The sequence below is a fragment of the Ascidiella aspersa genome, chromosome 5 (assembly GCF_963924565.1).
Source record: "Ascidiella aspersa chromosome 5, kaAscAspe10.2, whole genome shotgun sequence".
NCBI classification, from domain to species: domain Eukaryota; kingdom Metazoa; phylum Chordata; class Ascidiacea; order Phlebobranchia; family Ascidiidae; genus Ascidiella; species Ascidiella aspersa.
Window position 1 is genome coordinate 21665449 of NC_139451.1, and position 19100 is coordinate 21684548.

The 19100-nt window shown below is 36.7% G+C and overlaps 1 protein-coding gene and 1 non-coding gene across 2 annotated transcripts; both read right to left on the reverse strand.

The window, feature by feature from the left end:
- Nucleotides 1-634: 634 nt before the first annotated feature.
- On the reverse strand, nt 635-18943 carry LOC146145390 (AN1-type zinc finger protein 4-like). The gene is made up of 18 exons (XM_083389762.1): nt 18647-18943; nt 17761-17882; nt 14951-15026; nt 13313-13380; nt 13031-13143; nt 12687-12784; nt 11990-12200; nt 11086-11152; nt 10083-10256; nt 9314-9441; nt 8289-8376; nt 6813-6966; nt 6205-6351; nt 4998-5643; nt 3952-4087; nt 3371-3435; nt 2592-2740; nt 635-1478 (listed from the first exon to the last, which is right to left on the reverse strand). Exons 1-18 carry the CDS (start codon nt 18703-18705, stop codon nt 1343-1345), a joined length of 2637 nt encoding a protein of 878 aa, XP_083245888.1. The 5' UTR covers nt 18706-18943; the 3' UTR covers nt 635-1342.
- Trnaa-ggc (transfer RNA alanine (anticodon GGC)) lies at nt 13484-13558 on the reverse strand. The gene has a single exon. It is a non-coding gene; the product is annotated as a tRNA-Ala (tRNA).
- Nucleotides 18944-19100: the final 157 nt, after the last annotated feature.

Sequence of the window (19100 nt, forward strand, 5' to 3'; positions counted from 1 at the left end):
AGTTGCAGGTTTTCAACACACGGCAATGACTTTAAAATTACATCGTCATGGTATACAGCAGGGCTAACCAACACGTCGATGGCCACATTTCACCTGGTGGTCGATCGCTTCGAATATGTGTTAGTTCATTACAGTACCTGTCGCACAAAAGCGGAACATCAAAATGACCAATTGACGTCTGGACAGGCCTAATAAAGCGTTCTTTGACGTAACAAATTAGCCTCTATCGCTGGCTCGAAATGCAATTAAGGGTAAAAGTGTTTAAGTGTTCTTGTGACTTTTTTAGTGAACCAGTAAATATTTCACTCGATTGCAATCCAATAGAAGTGGCTACACCTGGACCTGGATACGGCAAGTCCACCAAAACTGTCCAAGTGTACATTGTGCATTAAGATATCGAATACAACTGTAAATAACTTCGTCAAATGTCTGCTGTCCTATTTTTGTGAGATGTTAAAAGCAAAAAAATTATGCTATCCTGTATATAGCCTACTAACTGCAGTGGTCTGAATAAAAAACGTTTTGGTTAACAGTTAACAAATGACAATAATAATGATGAAAAACTTATGCTAAGTTAGGCTCTCCTGGCTTTTAGTAATAAATTTGAACGCAGGGCTGTTGTTATGTTCTATTTCTAAGCGTAAACTCACAGTGTGAAGTGACATACTTCAGTTTAGGCGATTATCATAAAAAAACAGGGGGTGGGGTGGGAAACGAACAAACTCAACAAACGAGCGAAACGCGAGAAGGCCAGAAGCGGAGCTTAAAGTAAAGTAGTATTGAAATAGGGGATGGGGCGAAACACTTTTTAAACTTCACAGTCTCACAAGCAAAAAGGACGAAAACTTGCAATCGAAAAAGCGGTGGGGGAAAAAAACGAAGACAGTTTTTGTTCTAAGTGCGGCTTCGCCGAATCGGAAAGCGGATAGGCGGACCGCGGACTCGCGGTTAGTTCAGCTTTGTCGCGCGTAAACGGAATCGACGAGATACGAAGGAAAGACAAAATTTGGCAGAAAAAATCCTACAACTTTCGAGGGCGCCACCAAGCGACGATCAGGTCAAAACCATTCAACGATGACGCGTTTTCGTGACATCATAGCGCGGGCTTGGTGTTGAGAAGCTTGTACAGTGAAACCGGGACAAGCAAGGGCATTATAATACTGGAACATTGAAAGGCGGAACGGGAAACCAGAAGATCGTCCAAAAAACACAGATGTCGCTGAAAAACGGGAAATAATGGGGATCTAGATAGGGACCTTAAGGTAAAAAGAAGCGAAATTTTATTGATAGTATGAAAAATAGTGATAGGGAGGAGGCCAATTTTAGGCGTAGACGTTGGGGACTAAATTTTTGGAAGCTTTGGTGCGCTGACGAGAGGGTTGGCCTCCTCTAGTAGCTTTCGTCCGGCCGTCTTGTAATCGTAGGTGCAGCTGTGCATCTCGGCGTAACGGTGCGTGGCGCAGAAGTTCTTGCCGCACCTTTGCCAACGAAAAAAGAATAATGATTTTTCATCAAAAGTTAACAGCTTAATAATAAACGATAAAAGTTTGAACATTAAAATAAAATAAATTGACAGATCCTCCTCGTAATGTGTTTTTAAGTTTATCTATGTCAGGCTGATTAACAATGGCGTTAAGTTTATGTTTTTCACAACAGTTTTAATATTTTTGCTCTCGGGCAAAAAAACACAAGTACCTTTGCGAAAAAAAAATGATATAATAAATAACACGTTTAAAATCAGAATTACCCGATTATAGCAATCCTCAAGGTCCGTGATCGTTTTAACAGCGCGCTTATTACAAAGAGACATGCTTAATGCTTATTCTTCACATGCTTGCTTTTTAGATTTATTGACGTTAAAGTTACCAAGTAGGATGATAACAACGCGGTTAACAATTCGTTTACATAATTTCATCCCAGAGTATTTTTTTTCGCCAATCAACATCCCTCAAGTTGAAATGAATCGATCACTTTTACAATAGTCTATTTGGTTTGAATGAGTAGTAAACCGTATGTCGGTTAAATAGACTTAAATGCTGCGCAAACTTTCAAGAGACAAAAATTAGGGGATTTTTGAACATAAGCATCAACGTTTGAAATTTAGGGTGTTTTCAAATAACACTACAGCTCAATGATTCTCAACCTTTTATGGCTTACGGCACCCCTCACAAATAATAAACAGATTTTGGGGGCCCCCGACTTGTTTCGTTGAGTATTTTACTGAAATATCACTACAGAAATGGAACTGAAACAACACAATCAACTTAAAACATGTGGGAAAATGTCATTTGATATATTAGTCTCTAATATAGTACACAAATAGTTGTATCAAGAAGCTTACCAATTGAGCAAATATCAGATTCTTTAAAATTCTCAAATACCTATCGTCACACTTAAGCATTAGAAATGGCACACCAGGGTGCCGCGACACCCCGGTTGAGAACCACTGCTACAGCTCATAACAGCGGTGTTTGCAGCCAGCAGTTGCAGAATTAGCAAGGGGAAGTTTTAAATTTCAAAAAGCGGTAAGGAGTTGGTGGGCCACGGTTTAATCACCTCGACTAACGTCACACGATTTCTCGGAAACTTACCTGCACACGTAACTGGACGCCAGACCGGTGCGTTTGGCGCAGAGAAAACAACGCTTTTTCTTGCTCGGGGGCTTTACGGGGGGAAGCACCGACGGAACCCGGCCCCCGGTCGGAGGCAGCGCGGAACTATGGGCCCCGCCGTGGGAGGACTAGATAAAAATATTGAATTTTTTTTAGATTAAATAAGTACAAAGCTCACAATTTCGGTTTGTATATTAGATATATATATCAATATGTTGTAATATAAAAGATACTAAAGATACTTATAAGAGTGAAACAAAATATAGTTGAGACCAGGGGATCTTGAAACTTTTTTTAACGTGGACCCTTAATTTTTTGCGTGGTGGACTACGGTAGGCAAGAAAATTTCAATAAGGATGTCATAAATTGACGTCACAATATAAATTGACTACATAAATCTGCTGATTTCGGTTCAAAAAATGTGAAAGTGAAATGCAGTCTAAGTACAGTCAGTGCAAAACCGTTTTATTTTTAATTAAACTGTTTTCTTAACAAAATTGATTACTTCTTACATGTACACTAATATTTCAATTAGACCTTCATGGAAACTCTAAAACTAGTTCACGGACCCCCAAGGGGTCCAAAGAAACCCTGTAATTTAGACCAACAAACTGATTTCGTCTCTATTTTTTTTACACTTTAGGCGCAACCAGAATCGTTTTGTATTTTACCATTCGCATTCAGGACATGTTAAGTAATAAACAGCTTCATAACAAATATTCTGTTAAAACATTTAAATAGTTGGAGACAATGCGTACCTTGAGAGATGTCCTATTGGCGTCCAGATTGTGATGGTGTTTATTTGACGCTTGTCCGCTGTTTCCTAAAAAACAAAAATAAATAAGACGACTTTGCACATTGTTTTAAGGATTATTAAGCTATTTATTTATGTAAAACTCATTCACAATTAAGAGCCTGAAAAAACGTAAGACCCACTACCACAACCTTGGAAATGTTAACAATTTTGTTTCCATCTGAAGGGATTCCCGAAGTTTAACTTTTTACTCCGACACCGCTACCAAATAATGTCATTACAATGCTTAAACTTATAGCAAAACACATAAACATGAAATATTCCAAGGTATGTTTTGCAGGTTATTATAGGCCGAAATTTGCTTTAGCGTACAAAGTTTGTAGTTACCTCCAGCTGTTACCATACTATTAAAAAAAATACACATTTTAAAGTAGAATCTGCGTTGGATCGCTAACCTGGTTAAATGCTTATTGCTTATATTAATTTGGTATTGTACTGATACTACCACTTCGCGTATCGGCCATTTGTTGTTATCTGCATTAATTGATTCGTTCCGCGTCATCTACTTTACAAAAAAGCGCAAACCTCGCTGGACGTCCTTCACCGGGCTTCGAACCAGCGACCTCAAGATGCTGGCGTCCATCGCCTTGTTAATGAAGTCGACCACTTCGCGCGCCTCTTGACGCGACATCGACTCCACTTTGCCGTTTGACGATTCCTTCTACAAGTGACAAAAATGTTTGCAGGTAAATACAATTTAAAAGGGCCGGGGCTCGATTAGGATGGGAACTTTTGCTAAGTGAAAATAACTTTGCTAAGCGAAAAAAAAATGGCTTGCGTGACCTACGCAAAAGCCAAAGTCTACCGAAAAACAGAAAGTCCATGGTTTACTTTACCCGTTCATCGATCAATTATATCAAATTTTTTAGTAAGTTTTCGGGTTTTGTCTAAAATATAATGGTTTTCTATATGTAAATTGCGAAGCGTTTAATAAGAACAAAACAGAAATTCTGTACTTGCAAAATAGTCTGTTCATTCGACAAAAGCTGAAATTTATGTTATTGAAGGGAAAAACACAAAAGGTATTTTAAGCTACAATATACACACCGGAATAGTATACAAGCTAGGGTTAGAAGTTGGTTAATGACAGATTTTTTAAAGGGATTTAGCGATCAAGATGTGGTAGGGGTCTAGGATTAAGTAAACGGTTGTTTAAATGGTCTGCTGACGGTATAGGTCCTATTCCTATCCAGGTGTAATTTCGACTTATTACTCTTTGGTCTTATACCCGGTTAATTTCAGGCGTGTTTTAAAAGTTTGTCAGTACTGTCTAAAAAAGGGCGTATCTTTATGGAATCCCAAACCATTGGTAGCAGGTTTCTGCTGGTCGATCACTGTTCCGATGTCGCGTATATAAACAATAAAACTCGAAGTTTAAAAACCAGAGTAAAACCAGGATCAGACAGTTTAAGGAAATATATATTTCGCCCATATAGAACCTGACGATGGCAGTATAGGCGAAATATATATTCGTTAAAAAAAACTGTCTGATCCTGGTTTTACTTTGGTTTTCAAACTTCGAGTTTTTATTGTTTACATACGCTTTATTGTTGGTGTATACTTCTACTCACCATTCTCAATCCAGACTTGCTCGTCACGTCCCTTAGGGGTCTTCGGGGGCTGACGGCGGGGTAATCGCTAACACTACTCGACCCCGATCGCTTTTCCGTACCCAGAGCGCTCGCAAAAGGCCCCAGGGGCGGGGGGCGAACAATGGCGCCGCTGTCAGACGGTTTCGAGTTCATCCTTTTGAGTCGCTGCTTCTGCCACGACTGGGAAACCCCCGGGTTTGAAGTCGGGGGCTGAGGGGTTAAAAGGGGGTTCACCTTCTTGGCGCCGAGAGTGGAAAGGCTTGCGAGCGAATCTTTCGCCTTCGGGCGACTGGGCTCGAGCCTTTTGTCGAAGTACGCCCCTTTTTGGGGCTGGGTATAACTGTTAAGGGGCTCTGGCGCCCCAAAGTGGGGGCGCTTATCGGGGATTTCAGAGAAACTGTTTCGTTTTAGTTTTTGCGCGGCGGCTTGCTGGTGCCAGACGGAACCGGCCGACGGTTCACGGGGTCCACCCCCTGGGGCCTCGTAAGGCTCCTTGAAGGCTGGGGGGCTCTTGAGAAAGCGACCGCCCCAGTGGTAGGGGGCGAGGGAACTCCCCACCGAGCTGTACTTGACGCCGTGCGTTGTCTCGTAGACGTGCGGTGAGATCGGAGGGTTTTCCCCCTTTCTGAAACGGTAACGAAGCGGCTGATGACATAATTAGGGGGATTGAAAAAGTGCTTCTTAACGTTTCACATTTACATGACAAACGATTTTTGGGGGGGTGGGGTGGGGGGTATACGGGAATTTGTCTGGAATTGATTGCGAGTGTTCATTACCTAGGCCTTATAATCTATGTGTCAAAAGACATTTTAGATTCTGTAAGATTTCAAATTTTACTTTCTTGGTAAGCTTCTGGATATAATTATTCGTGTACGAATATGATTAGAGCATAAAAATCAAGAATGTTTGTCTACATTATAAACCGAAAATCTGTGTTGTTTCTATTTCTTTATTTTGAGTCTTTTTAACTGTTCTTCATTTCGAGTCAACATCACTGTTTGACGACTGAGCGACATTTTTCAAGGGCAGCAAGATTCGAACACTTTTAAAGGTTCAAAGTTTTTAAAAAATTTAAAGTCGTTTAGAGATTCAAAGACTGGGTAACCCTGTATATTCGGCAATGATAAAGAACCCGCATTATAACGAGAAAAAACAAAACGATGTCAATTGCAAACAAGGAGCTTACGAGGAAGGTTCTTCGCTGGAGGAGGAGGCGGATGTTGCAATGATGGTCTCCTCCTCGTGGTCGTCTTCGGGAGACGGGATGAGGCCGTAGGAGCGAAGGTACATGTCGTGGCGGTTGTAGGTGAGGCCCTGGAGGAGCGACGAGGATCTGGCAAGAGGAGGAGGGTTTGTTTTGCGTGACAACCATATTCCGAAACAATGAAAGACACACACACATAATATGTGGTTAATAACAACTGTGATCTATCCCTTGGTGAGCAGGACCGGCTAAAAAAACAACTAGCCTGCAGCGAGGTTCGAACTCACGACCTCGGGTCATACCGGGACCGTCGATCTACCACCTGAGCTACACAAGCCGACCCTGGGATTCATAAAGACTAGGATTAGGGAATCACGAAGAATTTGTTTACATAATTATGCATTAAAAAAAATGCAAGTACCTTATGTGATTAATAATTATCGCGTTTAAATTTACACGAATTTTACTTTACATCAATGTACGCATACAAAACAGTTTGAAAAACATTACAAACCTCAACGGAAATTAACAAGAAAATGTAAAAAAAAACAAAAAAAGAGAAATATTCCCTTTTTTGAAAACCCGTATACCTGGGTGTAGGTTTGGCGACAGCAGGTTTAACCAGGTGCCGCGGCGTTTGCGGGGTTTGGTTGTCCAGCGCGTTCAGCAGTCGCTTGGTGCGTGGACTGAGGCGATCCGACTCCGTGGTCGTGACGTCATCAGCAGTTTCTTTCGTGACGTCACCTGAAAAGTATACGTGGAGATTTATAAATAGACATGCGTAATTTTTAGAGAACTTCTTAAAGCGGCGGTTGTCGACCTGCGTAATAATTACCTAAAAGTCCAAGAAGTAAGCGAGCAGATTTAACGTTAACGTATATATATAAGTATTCGGGTTGTTCAAAAAAACACTTTTTTGTCAAATATCAGTGGGGACCCCTGGAATTGTTAGGTTGCGTCTAAAAACCCCACAAAACAAACAATTGTATAAATGTTTTTTCTAAACAACATTTGTTAAGCTGTTTTATACGAAAAATGGCTTACAAATTTAAAATAAAGTAGATGCAGCACACATGACATCAAATCAATAAAATAGTGCATTTAGTCTTCACACGATTATATCAATTACTTATCTAAAGTTAAAAAAAAAACGGGCTATTAAGCCATTTTTCGTACAAAACAGCCTAACAAATGTTGTTGAAATGTGACATTTGTACCATGACTTTTTTACTGTAAAACAGGTTTATTTATAGCTATTCAATTACAAAGCAATGCAAAAAAAAAAAATTTTTTTTTTCAGGGGGTGAATGATTTCTTTTTTTCAAAAATTGTAGCCTAATCTGAAATTTTTAAATTGACGTAGCACGGTCAATACTGAACCAAACGTGCTCAGATTTGGTTTGTGGGGTTTTTAGACGCAACCTAACAATTCCAGGGGTCCCAACTGAAATTTGACAAAAAAAGTGTTTTTTTAAACAAACCTAATAAATATATATCTATTATCGCCAAGTGTAACAACGTTGCCGCTGTCGTACAACCCCTCGGTGCATTAAATTTTGGAATAAATTGGTCTCTTTAATTTAAAAACCTGCGACTACAGCACCGTAAGTGACTTTATAATTCATATTTCAAGCTTCAATTTTAAATAGTCGTAAATAGATTTCAGGAAAAAGTTTGGCGGAACGTGCCAAGAACAAGGTAAAAAACATTGTTTTAAAATTTAAATATAGCACCTAAAATCCTACATTAAGCAAATAAAACCGAAACAATGACAAACTATGCCCTGGTGAAAAAACAAATTAGGATATCAACCGGGACGAGTTTCTACTTTAATCAGGTGGTCAATTATTTAATTATGTGAAATTAAATGTTTAATTATGCAGAGGATTAGCAGCTACATGCTTAAAAAAACTGGATGTTACTTAAAAAAATGGTTATAAAGGTTGTTTTATATAACTGCACTTTCGATATTTTCTTGTTCTTCAAGACTGGCATAAACGATTTTAGTTTAGTAAATTTCTCATTCTTAGACGAAACATAAATATAACGAACTTAAAAAAATGTACCTTTATCCTCATCAGTCGGCTTAGTGGTTGTTTCCGATAATGTTTTCGGCGCGTGTTGAACTTCTTTCGGTGAGATCGGACTTTCGTTCTGAAAGCAAAGATTTAATTAAAGCGGCAGTTTCGGGGGTGCATAAAAGCGTGATTGAAACTGTTTCTCTCCAACGACTGTGCATTCTCAACCTGGGGCACACATTCCACTAGTGCAGGGGTAGCCAACACGTCGATCGCGATCGAACGGTCGATCGCCACATTTTACCTTGTCGATCGCATCGAATATGTGTTATTACAGTAGCTGTTGCGCAAAAAAAAACATTCAAATTATCAATTGTTGTCTGGACAATCCTAATAAAGCGTTCTTTGACCTTTGACGTAACAAATTTACCTCCATAGCTGGCTTGGAATGCAACTAACGCTCAAAATGATTAATAACTGTTCTTGTGACTTTATTTACCGACCCACTCAATCGAGACTCTCTAAAAAATATTTCAGTCGATCGCAATCAAACATAAGTTGGCTTCACCTGCAGTCCTGCACTAGTTGCAAAATAGTCCTGATCTTCTGGAATAACGCGGTACGCACAGGTAGTAAAAAAAAACACAGTGAACTACTTCAGAAAACATTTGGCTACTGATCTGGAAAAACGTAAATACCCAGATGAGGGGTGGGAAATTATTTTTAACCGCGGGCCGTATGAGAAACTTAAAATGTTGTGGCGGGTCGGGTCAAAAATAGAATCTTAAATACACGAAGAAAGACGTCATACTTTTCGGGATAAAAGAAATAAACTAACGAACTGGTTACTACGTTTGTAGTTGGGCTAATTTGAAGAAGACGTCGCGCGAAGCGCGAAACAATTGCGACTATATTTGCTGTAAAATTACAACTTTAATTTAGATTTAGAGGACGTGACGCATTTAGCATAGATAAGAAATGTAGCCTACATATCTTGTTGATATATTAGCATTTATTAAGTTGACAAACAAAACTTGTCGCTTTGTACAAGAAAACAAAAACGACTATCTTACCTTGGTGGAAACCTCTTCCTCTTTGGCTCTCGACTCGTCAGTGCTCTCGGTGACGTTCTTGGACCTCCGTAGCCTGGCGCGGAGCAGAGAGGAGCGGGACACAGAGGTAAGACGCAGGCTGCTGCTTCCTGGGGACACAGAGGAGCATTGCTTCAACACTTTTCTCAAAATTTTACAGAAATTTTGCTCCGAACCATTCTAACCAATCTAATCCTGCAAACTACTGCGGTCGGCGGGTCAGCCAAATAAAACGGGGACCCATGACCATTGGCTGCAGTTTTCTCTTTGTTAATCACTGAAAAAAAAATCAGATTTCTGTCCAACGGATCGGCGCCAATACCTTGTCCTAAGTCGTATCACTTGCAGTTGTCAACATTAAGGAGGTACTGATTCCTTACACAATTAATTTGTGTGTTTCATCGATGGTTTGTAAGTGTATTTATTTAGTTTCTTGCAAAAGCCGTAATTGTGTTTCTATGATTATTTCCTCGCAACTTTTTTTTCTTCGCTAAATCAAACTTATATATTGCTAAAATAGAAAGGGTCAGTCTCTTTGTATAACCACTTGTGGTTCAAGGCTGATCCTTCCCCAAATCCGGAACGTTATTTACTTTTCTATTTGTGTGTGTATTGTATTAGCGTGGATGGGGACAAACAATAAACTTGAAACTTAAGTGTGCTCGTTAACTTGAAAAAATTTGTTCAAAGTGCCTTCATAATGTAGCTGTATACTACTATTAAAAAAGCGATGGCATTGACCATATTTTACCTTCCGACAAGTCAGGTTCTGTTAGAATGGGTGGACCGGGGCTAGAAGGTTTTCTTGGTTTCGCTTTCATTATACGTGGAGTCTTTGCATTTTCTGTGACTCCAACTGGACTTTTAAACATCTTGACGGAATCTTTGCGTTGGGACAATCCTTTTATTCTCGTATTGGCATTGTCTGAAGAAATAATAACAAGTTTGGTCACCAAGCCTATACGAGTGTTTTTCAAAATCCGACCTATCAAATCCAAAGGTTACACTAAACTTTTTCATAAAAAACATGTGGCAGTTGAAATTCCACGTACTGCTATTAGTATTAAATATTAAAAACATATGTATATTGAGAGACAAACAGTTAGTTTACATTTTATAACTTTATTTGGTGTCAGTTTACTGGGGATACTGTATTTTTATAGCTTTGCTATACTAAATAAAAACAAGGTAAAGACCCCTAATAAAACCCTGACATAAACCTAATAAAATGAATAGAACATATTAATAAACAAAGAATGTACCGCTTTGTGCTTGGATACATACTTTTAAAATATTAGCAGAGCAATTTTCTAAATTAAGGTGTAATCCTTTAAAAGTAATAAACTACTAAATGACAACTACTAGTTCCAGACAAGGTTAAAGCCAATTACTTTGAGTGCCACAAGCACATAATTAAGTAGCAGCGCAATTAAGGTCCAATTGTTTTTAAATTACTTTGAAATGATTTAATGTAATCCTTAAAAAAACATTGTGAGGTTTTAGCAGCGCTGTTTGTTTTAGGTTTTGGCGTACAGTTTAATGACCATTCACATTTTTGTTGAAGGAGACATTTCTTTTATGATATAGCTCCTTCGAAAGAATAAAATACCCTTACATAGTTTTTGTGGTATAACAATGGGCCTAGCCTGTGACAAGCAACTTTTTTAATCATGATTTGGATAGTATAACCATTAAACGTAACATACAGTAAATTTAACAAGTTTGCCAAAGTTTAATTAATGCTTAATTGTTACCTGTTTCAGCTTTGGCAATTGAAGGGGGCCTTGGAACTACGTGCTTGGTGGCAACGGTAGAAGTCATCTACACAAAAAAAAAAAATAAATAAATACTACAAACAACTCATTTAAAAGCCAGATAAAAAAATCATCAGTTTAATTAAACTCGTACAAAAAGGTATGTGTGTTTGAAAAGTAAAAAACTGGTTTCAAGTTTAACAACTTTGACCACAATATTTGATCGTATGTTCAGTACAAAAAATTCGCCAATGACTTCGACTTTAAACAAAACAAACTTTTTATAAAAGTGTGCCAAAGCAATTATCATTACTGAGTGAAAAACTGACTATTACACAGTATTAAAAAAAATTATATAATTGTATATTGGTGACAAACACCCTAAATGAGAAGGCAGCACCCTCAACTTGCTGAAATCAGTAACAACAGATTTTTTTTAAGTTAAATATATCACAAAATACAGAAACCTTTATTATCTAAAATTTTCCTTAAGACATCATATTTATTAGAGAAAGACCGATATTTATTAAAGATACACCCTTCTACCGATATATCGGTATCAGTAAATGTAGGCCGATACTTGGCCGATGTTTTAGTATGGAAAATTGATATTTTTCCTGTACAACAAACAACTTACACATATTTTGATAAAAAAAATTGGGTTTTGGCATCACGTCAAGGTAATATGCAAAATAATAGTTAGATAATTAATCAAGGTATACAAACTAAAACGTTTTTTGGATTTTAATTTTAATTATTTCGTTTTTTGAACTTTTCCCAGGTATATAAAAAAAATTGGTATCAGGTATCGGTTGACAAAATTGTAAAAAATTTGGTAGCGGTCTAAAAAATTGATATCGGTCGGTCTCTAATATTAATACTCTTTAAAATGGCGGAAATTCACCTGCTTTGCTTTCTTACTGCCGATGTTCAGATTCTGGATGTTGGTTCGGAGCTGCTTCATCTTGGAGGCGGTGAGGTTGTTCTCCATCATTTGGATTGCACTGAGGGGTTCCTGGTGACTGGAGGATGGTGGGGAGTGGCTCTTCGAGTTAAAAGAAGACTCTTCCACCTCTGTGTCATCTTCTTCTTCACGGAGGTTGCATGCCGAACCACTGCAACAACAAAAAAATATATTAGTGACCTTAATAAAAAGAGAGGTTGTATGCCGAACCACTGAAATGAAAAATCAAGATATTTTTGTCTTGATAAAATAGGGGTTGCATGCCGAACCCCTAAAACAAAAAAGCAAGATATTGATAAAAGACAGGGTATTTTTGTATGTGTGGATCATTATGCAAATATGCAAATATAAAGTGATTTTATAATTTTTTGCGTTTTTTAGGAAAATTTGTATTACAAAATGCTGCTGTATCAAGATGTAAATAAAAAAAAGTCGTAAAAGCATATACAATGGCTTTAAACTGTTCTAAGTGCACTACAAGTAACTTATATAACACTTATCCATGCCTGGTCCTGAATATGAAACACCTTATACCAGATTTAATTTTAATGAGTATTCTTCGCCCTAATAGGTAACAAGAAAGGATGTGCCGTACACATTTGATTTGTGATCTGATTCACAACTATAAAATACTAACCTAAGGGATTCAGTGAAGGGGGTCAAGGTGCCGTCGCCCCGGTCAACCACCCGGAAGAAATTAAGCTGATCACCGTCGCGATAAACGAGTAACGTCACCTGAAAAATAAATATTAATTTTTTTACGACTTTAAAGAAAAATTTTGCAATTGCCTTTTCATTGCTTTTGAGCGCTGACCCTACCTACCAGTAATAAATATTATTTTTTATGTTTGATACAAAAGGGTTTTTGTTATCAGTCTACTTTAGAAATTGTAAAAATAAAAGAAAAATTTTGCACTTCACTTTTTTATGGCTTTTGATCTCTACCTATTAATAACTCAACATAATGAAAAGTATTTTTACCTGTTTATTGCTATTTCCACCAGGAGGCGGGGTACTAAGTTTCTCAAAGAGTTCTTCTTGATTCGACTCAACATAATCGGCCATTTCCCTCATGCCAGTATCTTCCATAGCAACTAGAAAAAAACAGACTCGATTACTGGCAGTCCATCATTAATTACACCATAATCATGAGCTTTAACAGCAAGCCAATTTTAAATTTAAAATAATGTTAGTTGCTCATTAAACTATATTTGTTTGTTTGAGGAACCACAGTAGGGCTAATAATAGCTGTTGAACACATACTTCTTCTTGTGTTAATTGGACCACCTCTCATTGCAAGAACAAGCTTCAGTGTGCAGCCATCCGTGATGCTAAAAATAAACAATAAAAAAATATTAGTACACCGAAAAGCCATTGCAGACTCACCGAATCTGTCGATCAATGATGCAAGCGGAGCAGACTAGAAAAACAACTAGCCTGCAGTGAGGTTCGAACTCACGACCTCCGGTCAAGCCGGGACCGTCGCTCTACCAACTGAGCTATGCAGGCTCAGAAGGGAGCGAGTCGAGAAACAACCATACGCCAATGCTTGCTCATAAAAAAATATTATTACATTTTTTTCTTAAAATTTGGAAAAACATGTTTTACAAAAAAAACATTACATGTTGGTTTACCTTTGTGTTTTCAGTGTGGTATAAATACATTATTAAACATAAATATAAAGATTTAACCAGTGAAACAAAATATTTCTAGACTTAACTTGGGAGCAGACATAAAAGTGTGGGACAGGATAAGAAACAGAGCAATTTAACTTGAGTAGTGTCATAAAAAGTATTGATGAAAGACCACCAAAAAAGGAAAAAAATACAAAAAAAAGTGTTTAAAAATTTAACAAAAACTTGTATGATTGATTCCCACTACAGTCTGGTACCCCGGTGTTTCACAATTTTTTATAGGGACAATGATCAATACATAAAAGAAAATCCCTGGAATGGCAGGGTATGAGATTAATCCATCAAGGGGTGCCAAGGGGTTAAGTGCCACTCTGTATTCGCTTGCAAAAGAACGCATAAGGCTAAGAGGGGAAAGTATCACTTTGGTGATCGGCCACTCAAGCTACTTCAAACCTTTTGAGAGCGTTGGTGCTTTAGGACCCTATACAAAGGATAAGGACCTTCTTGACCATACCAAGTTCAGTTACACAAAAAAAAAACAATAAAATAAATATAAATAAGGTCTCATATTACTTAACAGATTTAAGTGCAAAGGGAGTATTTTAAGCTTTTTCGATGCCACTGTCACTTTAGTGCCCCCAAAAATATTGAGACAATTGGTGTCAACAATGTCAACTATAACCTCTTAAATGGTCACCAATCTGGGGATTGCAACCCTAAAGGGAGTTACAAAGGGTTGTACTGGGGGCCACAGTGTAATATTTAGTGAAATTAAAGTTTAGAAGAAAATGCAATATGAACTAAAAGTTTAGCAGTGAAAGGACCAAAATCAAAAATGCCATGGTCAACACAACTAAAATCAAATCATCTTACAGGCACTTTTTTAAACACTTAACTCAAGCTGGACATAAAATAAATGCAAATATATTTGGACAACCATAGTTTTTGCAGGATTTTTCAATATAAAAATCAATTCAAAGGCATTCAATGACTTTGTGACAAGCCCAGTTAGCTGTATTAACTTTGTGCTTTAAACATCATGGTAAACCAAAATAAGTGCAAAATACCAAAAATATCAGGTATTCATTTTGTTTTGAAAGAAAGCAATGAGCACATAAATGTAAGGCTACAAGCATGGCCTACATTTACTTCCGCACACATTAGCTTAAACAGATTTTGGCACATTTGACCACTCTGTTGCTGTGTTAGTATTTACACAGCACAAGCTGGCATTTACAGCATAGTGCCTGCCCGTCATACATCTTACTTGTAATCATGTAGGCAGTAATCATCCTCCAGTTCCATGTCATGCCAAATAAGGTATTGTTGCGTGATTGGAATGCCTAAAACAAGAACAAGGGCGCTGGGGTTAGTAGATGTTGGTAAATATCGGTCGGATTGAAATAAGAATGTCAAAAATTATACTTCTGTCTATCTGAGATTTCTAGTTATTAATTTTATTGTTAAATAACATAAGAACTGTAAAAGTTGACCAAACTAGATATAAACATACGTCTAAACTGTTAAACGTTTAATGATTAGCAAGAGTCAGTTTAAAGAAAATATAATGTAATATGCAATTTCAGCCACTAGACCACAAAGTTAGCACTGCATTATCAGTCAAACCAAGAACAAGGGATCCTGGGTTAGTTTATGTTGGTAAATGTCGGTCGGATTGAAATAGGAATGTCAAAAATTATACTTTTGTATATCTGAGATTTTTAGCTACTAACTGAATTCTTTTTACTGTAAAAGGCAATATTAAGAACCGTAAAAGTCGATGAAACTACAAGCTAGAGTCAGTTTAAACAAAATAGAATGTAATAAACAATTTCATGTCACTAGACTACAAAGTTAGCACTTTAATATCAGTCAAATCTTAAGACTAATACTGAAACTTTAATTTTCCTAAAAAGTGGGTAGAAACACTTTTTTTCAATCATTATGTTGTCATGATTTGTTTGCCACACAAGTAACTGGATTATTTGTGTCCGTCCACATAATTATGTTTACTGGTTTGAAATGTTTAACAATGTTGATTAAACTTATGCACACTCATTCTAATTTGGAGCGCCTCTCATGAGAATGCATTGTTTCTGCAACATCATTCTACAACAATCAATTTATTCTATGTTCATAATTTCTCACAAATGACAACATGCTATAAGCCAACTGGCTAGGGCACAACTAAAGCACTATAAGCCTTAGTTTTAGGGAAGTTTTTGTAAAGTGGCCACATAACCAACATTTACCCACCAAATTTTGTCTACAAACAACAAACTTTGTGTAATCATTTCAAATATTAAAAGGATAATATGCTTAAAAACAAAACCTTGTTTTGTTGTCAGTGGATTATTCCTACATAACTGTAATAACAGTGTGTTTATGCCAATTATTAAATATAAAATAGTATACATATAAGGTATGGCTCATCAAGACAAATATTATTTAAATAATTTTTATTGGACAAATATTTGTTTAGGGTTGGGCGGTTATTTTGAGAATAAAATTAGTCTATTTAATCAAAAAGATGTAGTAATAGTATATTTATAAAAAGCGCTAAGTTGTTTCACGAATTAATCAAAAAAATTGAGTTATATATTAGATCATTTTATATGAATGAATTAAACAAACAGATTTAAAACAAATTTAAACAGATGTAAAACAAATTGGATGGACAAAAGCATAAATAGCTGGACATTGACCAAGACATGCTGGAAAAATCAGCAAGAGGCAAACCAGAATAAATATATATTAAGTTTAACTACACAAGAAGTGTATATGAACTCAAAACAACAAGCGACGACAATGGGCGGAAGAGTGTAGACAATGTATTGTGGGGCCTGAGAAATATGCTATCAATTACATTGACATTACCAACTCGATGCTGCTACAGCACGTCGACTTTGTATCCACGGCGGCGGGCTCATCAAATAATCCTATTGTTTGGCGACCTGCAAGGGGTCAAACCTCACCTATACAAAACCCAATTAATCAACATAGTGTTTTTCTTTCACTGGGGCGCTCTTTTCAAGATTTGAAATTCTGTTAAATAAATAGGGCAGTGCCTTTTTTTATTTATCTTTATCTGGTGGACCGACTGTTTTGAAACCAGCGCAAATAATCAGGCCAGTTGCCAATGGTTTATCTCTCCCAATTGGCAGACAACATGTTTTCTGGGATAGAGCGTGCGGCGATGAGCAAATAGTGGCCAATCTGGTTTATGGAGGTCTGCAAAATGGACAATATGATTCTCTGTTTGGCAACAGGCTAAAACTCAGCATTGGTCCCGCGTAGAAATGTCAGCCTAATTATTTGTCAACATTTGATATATGTCAGTAAACACATATAAGTATGTACTATACGACAATCTAAGCAATGAACAAAGCATCATTGCTTAAATTGTTGATTTATAAACCAGCCAAGCATAATTTAAATGGTTTGATAAAAAAAATAGTAATAAAAACATTTTTTTTTTGTATTAAAGTATTGTTGGTCTGACTTGAGATTTTGCACTTATCACTATCGCTAATTCGAGGTGGGTGCTGATTGACACAGACTGGTCAGACTGGCACATCCCTAATATGGCAATATATATTTTTGCTGGATCTACTAAGCTCAATTTAAGGTTGACCTGTGACAGTTAATTTTAACATAAAGATCAGGGATTGCATTTAATGTTAATCACACATGCTTATGCAACTACAAAAACAAACAAAACAAGCGTAGCTTACATACTAAAAGTCCTATACATTCGCTCGTGTGCTAAACATTCGAGGCTGGCCACACAAAAAACATGAAAATGAACCGAAAGTAGAAAGGCAGGTTAAATCATTGGTGAAAAACAATTAGGTAGTAAAATAGGCAGGTGGTGTGTTGCCAAATTTGTTGAACAATGGTATTTATATAAATCTTCCAGGCAAGTGCTGACTGGTATGCCCTTGCCTGATTGGCAAGAGCAAATTTTAATTTAATATCAACCATATTAGAGTATCTAAAACATATTTTCAATAAGAAGGTGTAGCATGAATCACTTTTAAGTTAATAGCCAAAACAAAACCCAAAGTCATTTCCCACCTTCAAGTCTCTGAATTTTTGCTTTGACTGAAATCACGGTTTCATATGGTGACACACGAAGTTCGAAGCATGTCCCAGTCAGTGTTTCAATAAACAGTTCCATTGTGCTGTATAGAGGAAACCTGAGAGAATAAAAATAAGGCACTTGAAACCAACAGATGACAAGACATAAATAATTAATGGTATTCAAGACATAAATTTAGATACAACTGAATTGATACATAAATTATTGATCATTAACAACTGGGATTTATCATAGATTAGGCCTGACAAGAATAATCGAGATCTCAATTGAATATTTTGGATCAATGTGATACTTATCTAAACTACAATGAAAAGTCATATAGACAAAACACATATCAATGTAGCAAAAACTTTGATAATAACTTGCAAATGATAGAACATTTTGGTGGTTGCATATGATTGTAAAGGAACATGTAAATACCAGGGTGGTCAACTTTTGAATAACACATTAAAGTTGTTTGTTTATGAAGGTATGCATTTTATTGCACACCTGTACATCTGTAAATGTAGCACTGCACACTGCACAGTGCACATACACAATTTCAATAAATGTTTAATGAAATTAACAAAAAAATCTTTTTAAATCAAAAATTATTTATATTAATATTTTTATATCAAATTGAAGTTAAATTTAGTTGGTCAAAAATGGCTCTGTTCTATTTAGAAAAATTTACAATTGCTTAAAGCTCTGTTCTGTTTTCTACAGAAACCAAATTGTTATTAAATTTCTACCAAAGCCATAGCTGTGATAAACAGTTGATATGTCATAATTGCAACTTTTATTAAACAGTTAACACAGTCATAATTACATAAACAGTTAATACAGTCATAATTGCAACATTTATTGAGTTAATTACATTACCTATATGCAAAATCTAACTGATCGGCCTCTCCAAGAGATGCAAAATCTTTTGAATCCATATCAGTAAAGAAAAATCCCGGGGTCAACAATTTACTATTCCGTGGTATCTCATCGAAGTGTGTTTCTTGTCCAATCCACTCACGATGAAATGCGTGCTTCTTTAAATCTATTGCCTGGCAGAAATTGCTAGGCACTTCATGCAAGCGCCCTACTTTAGTCAACAGTTCATTGCGTTTAAATCAAGTGCTACAAACAGAATTGTGACAGTTAAAATCATTACGAAATTAGGAGTTAAACGGTATCAAACAGGCAACATGGGGCAACAAAAACAAATGAAGAGCTGTACCTAGTACAATATTATATTTATTTTACACACAGCTTCAGAAAGTTTTATATTGTTTTTTTGTTTTAAGGCTTTGAAAGACAAAGTGAAAAAATACAGAATTGGTACAAT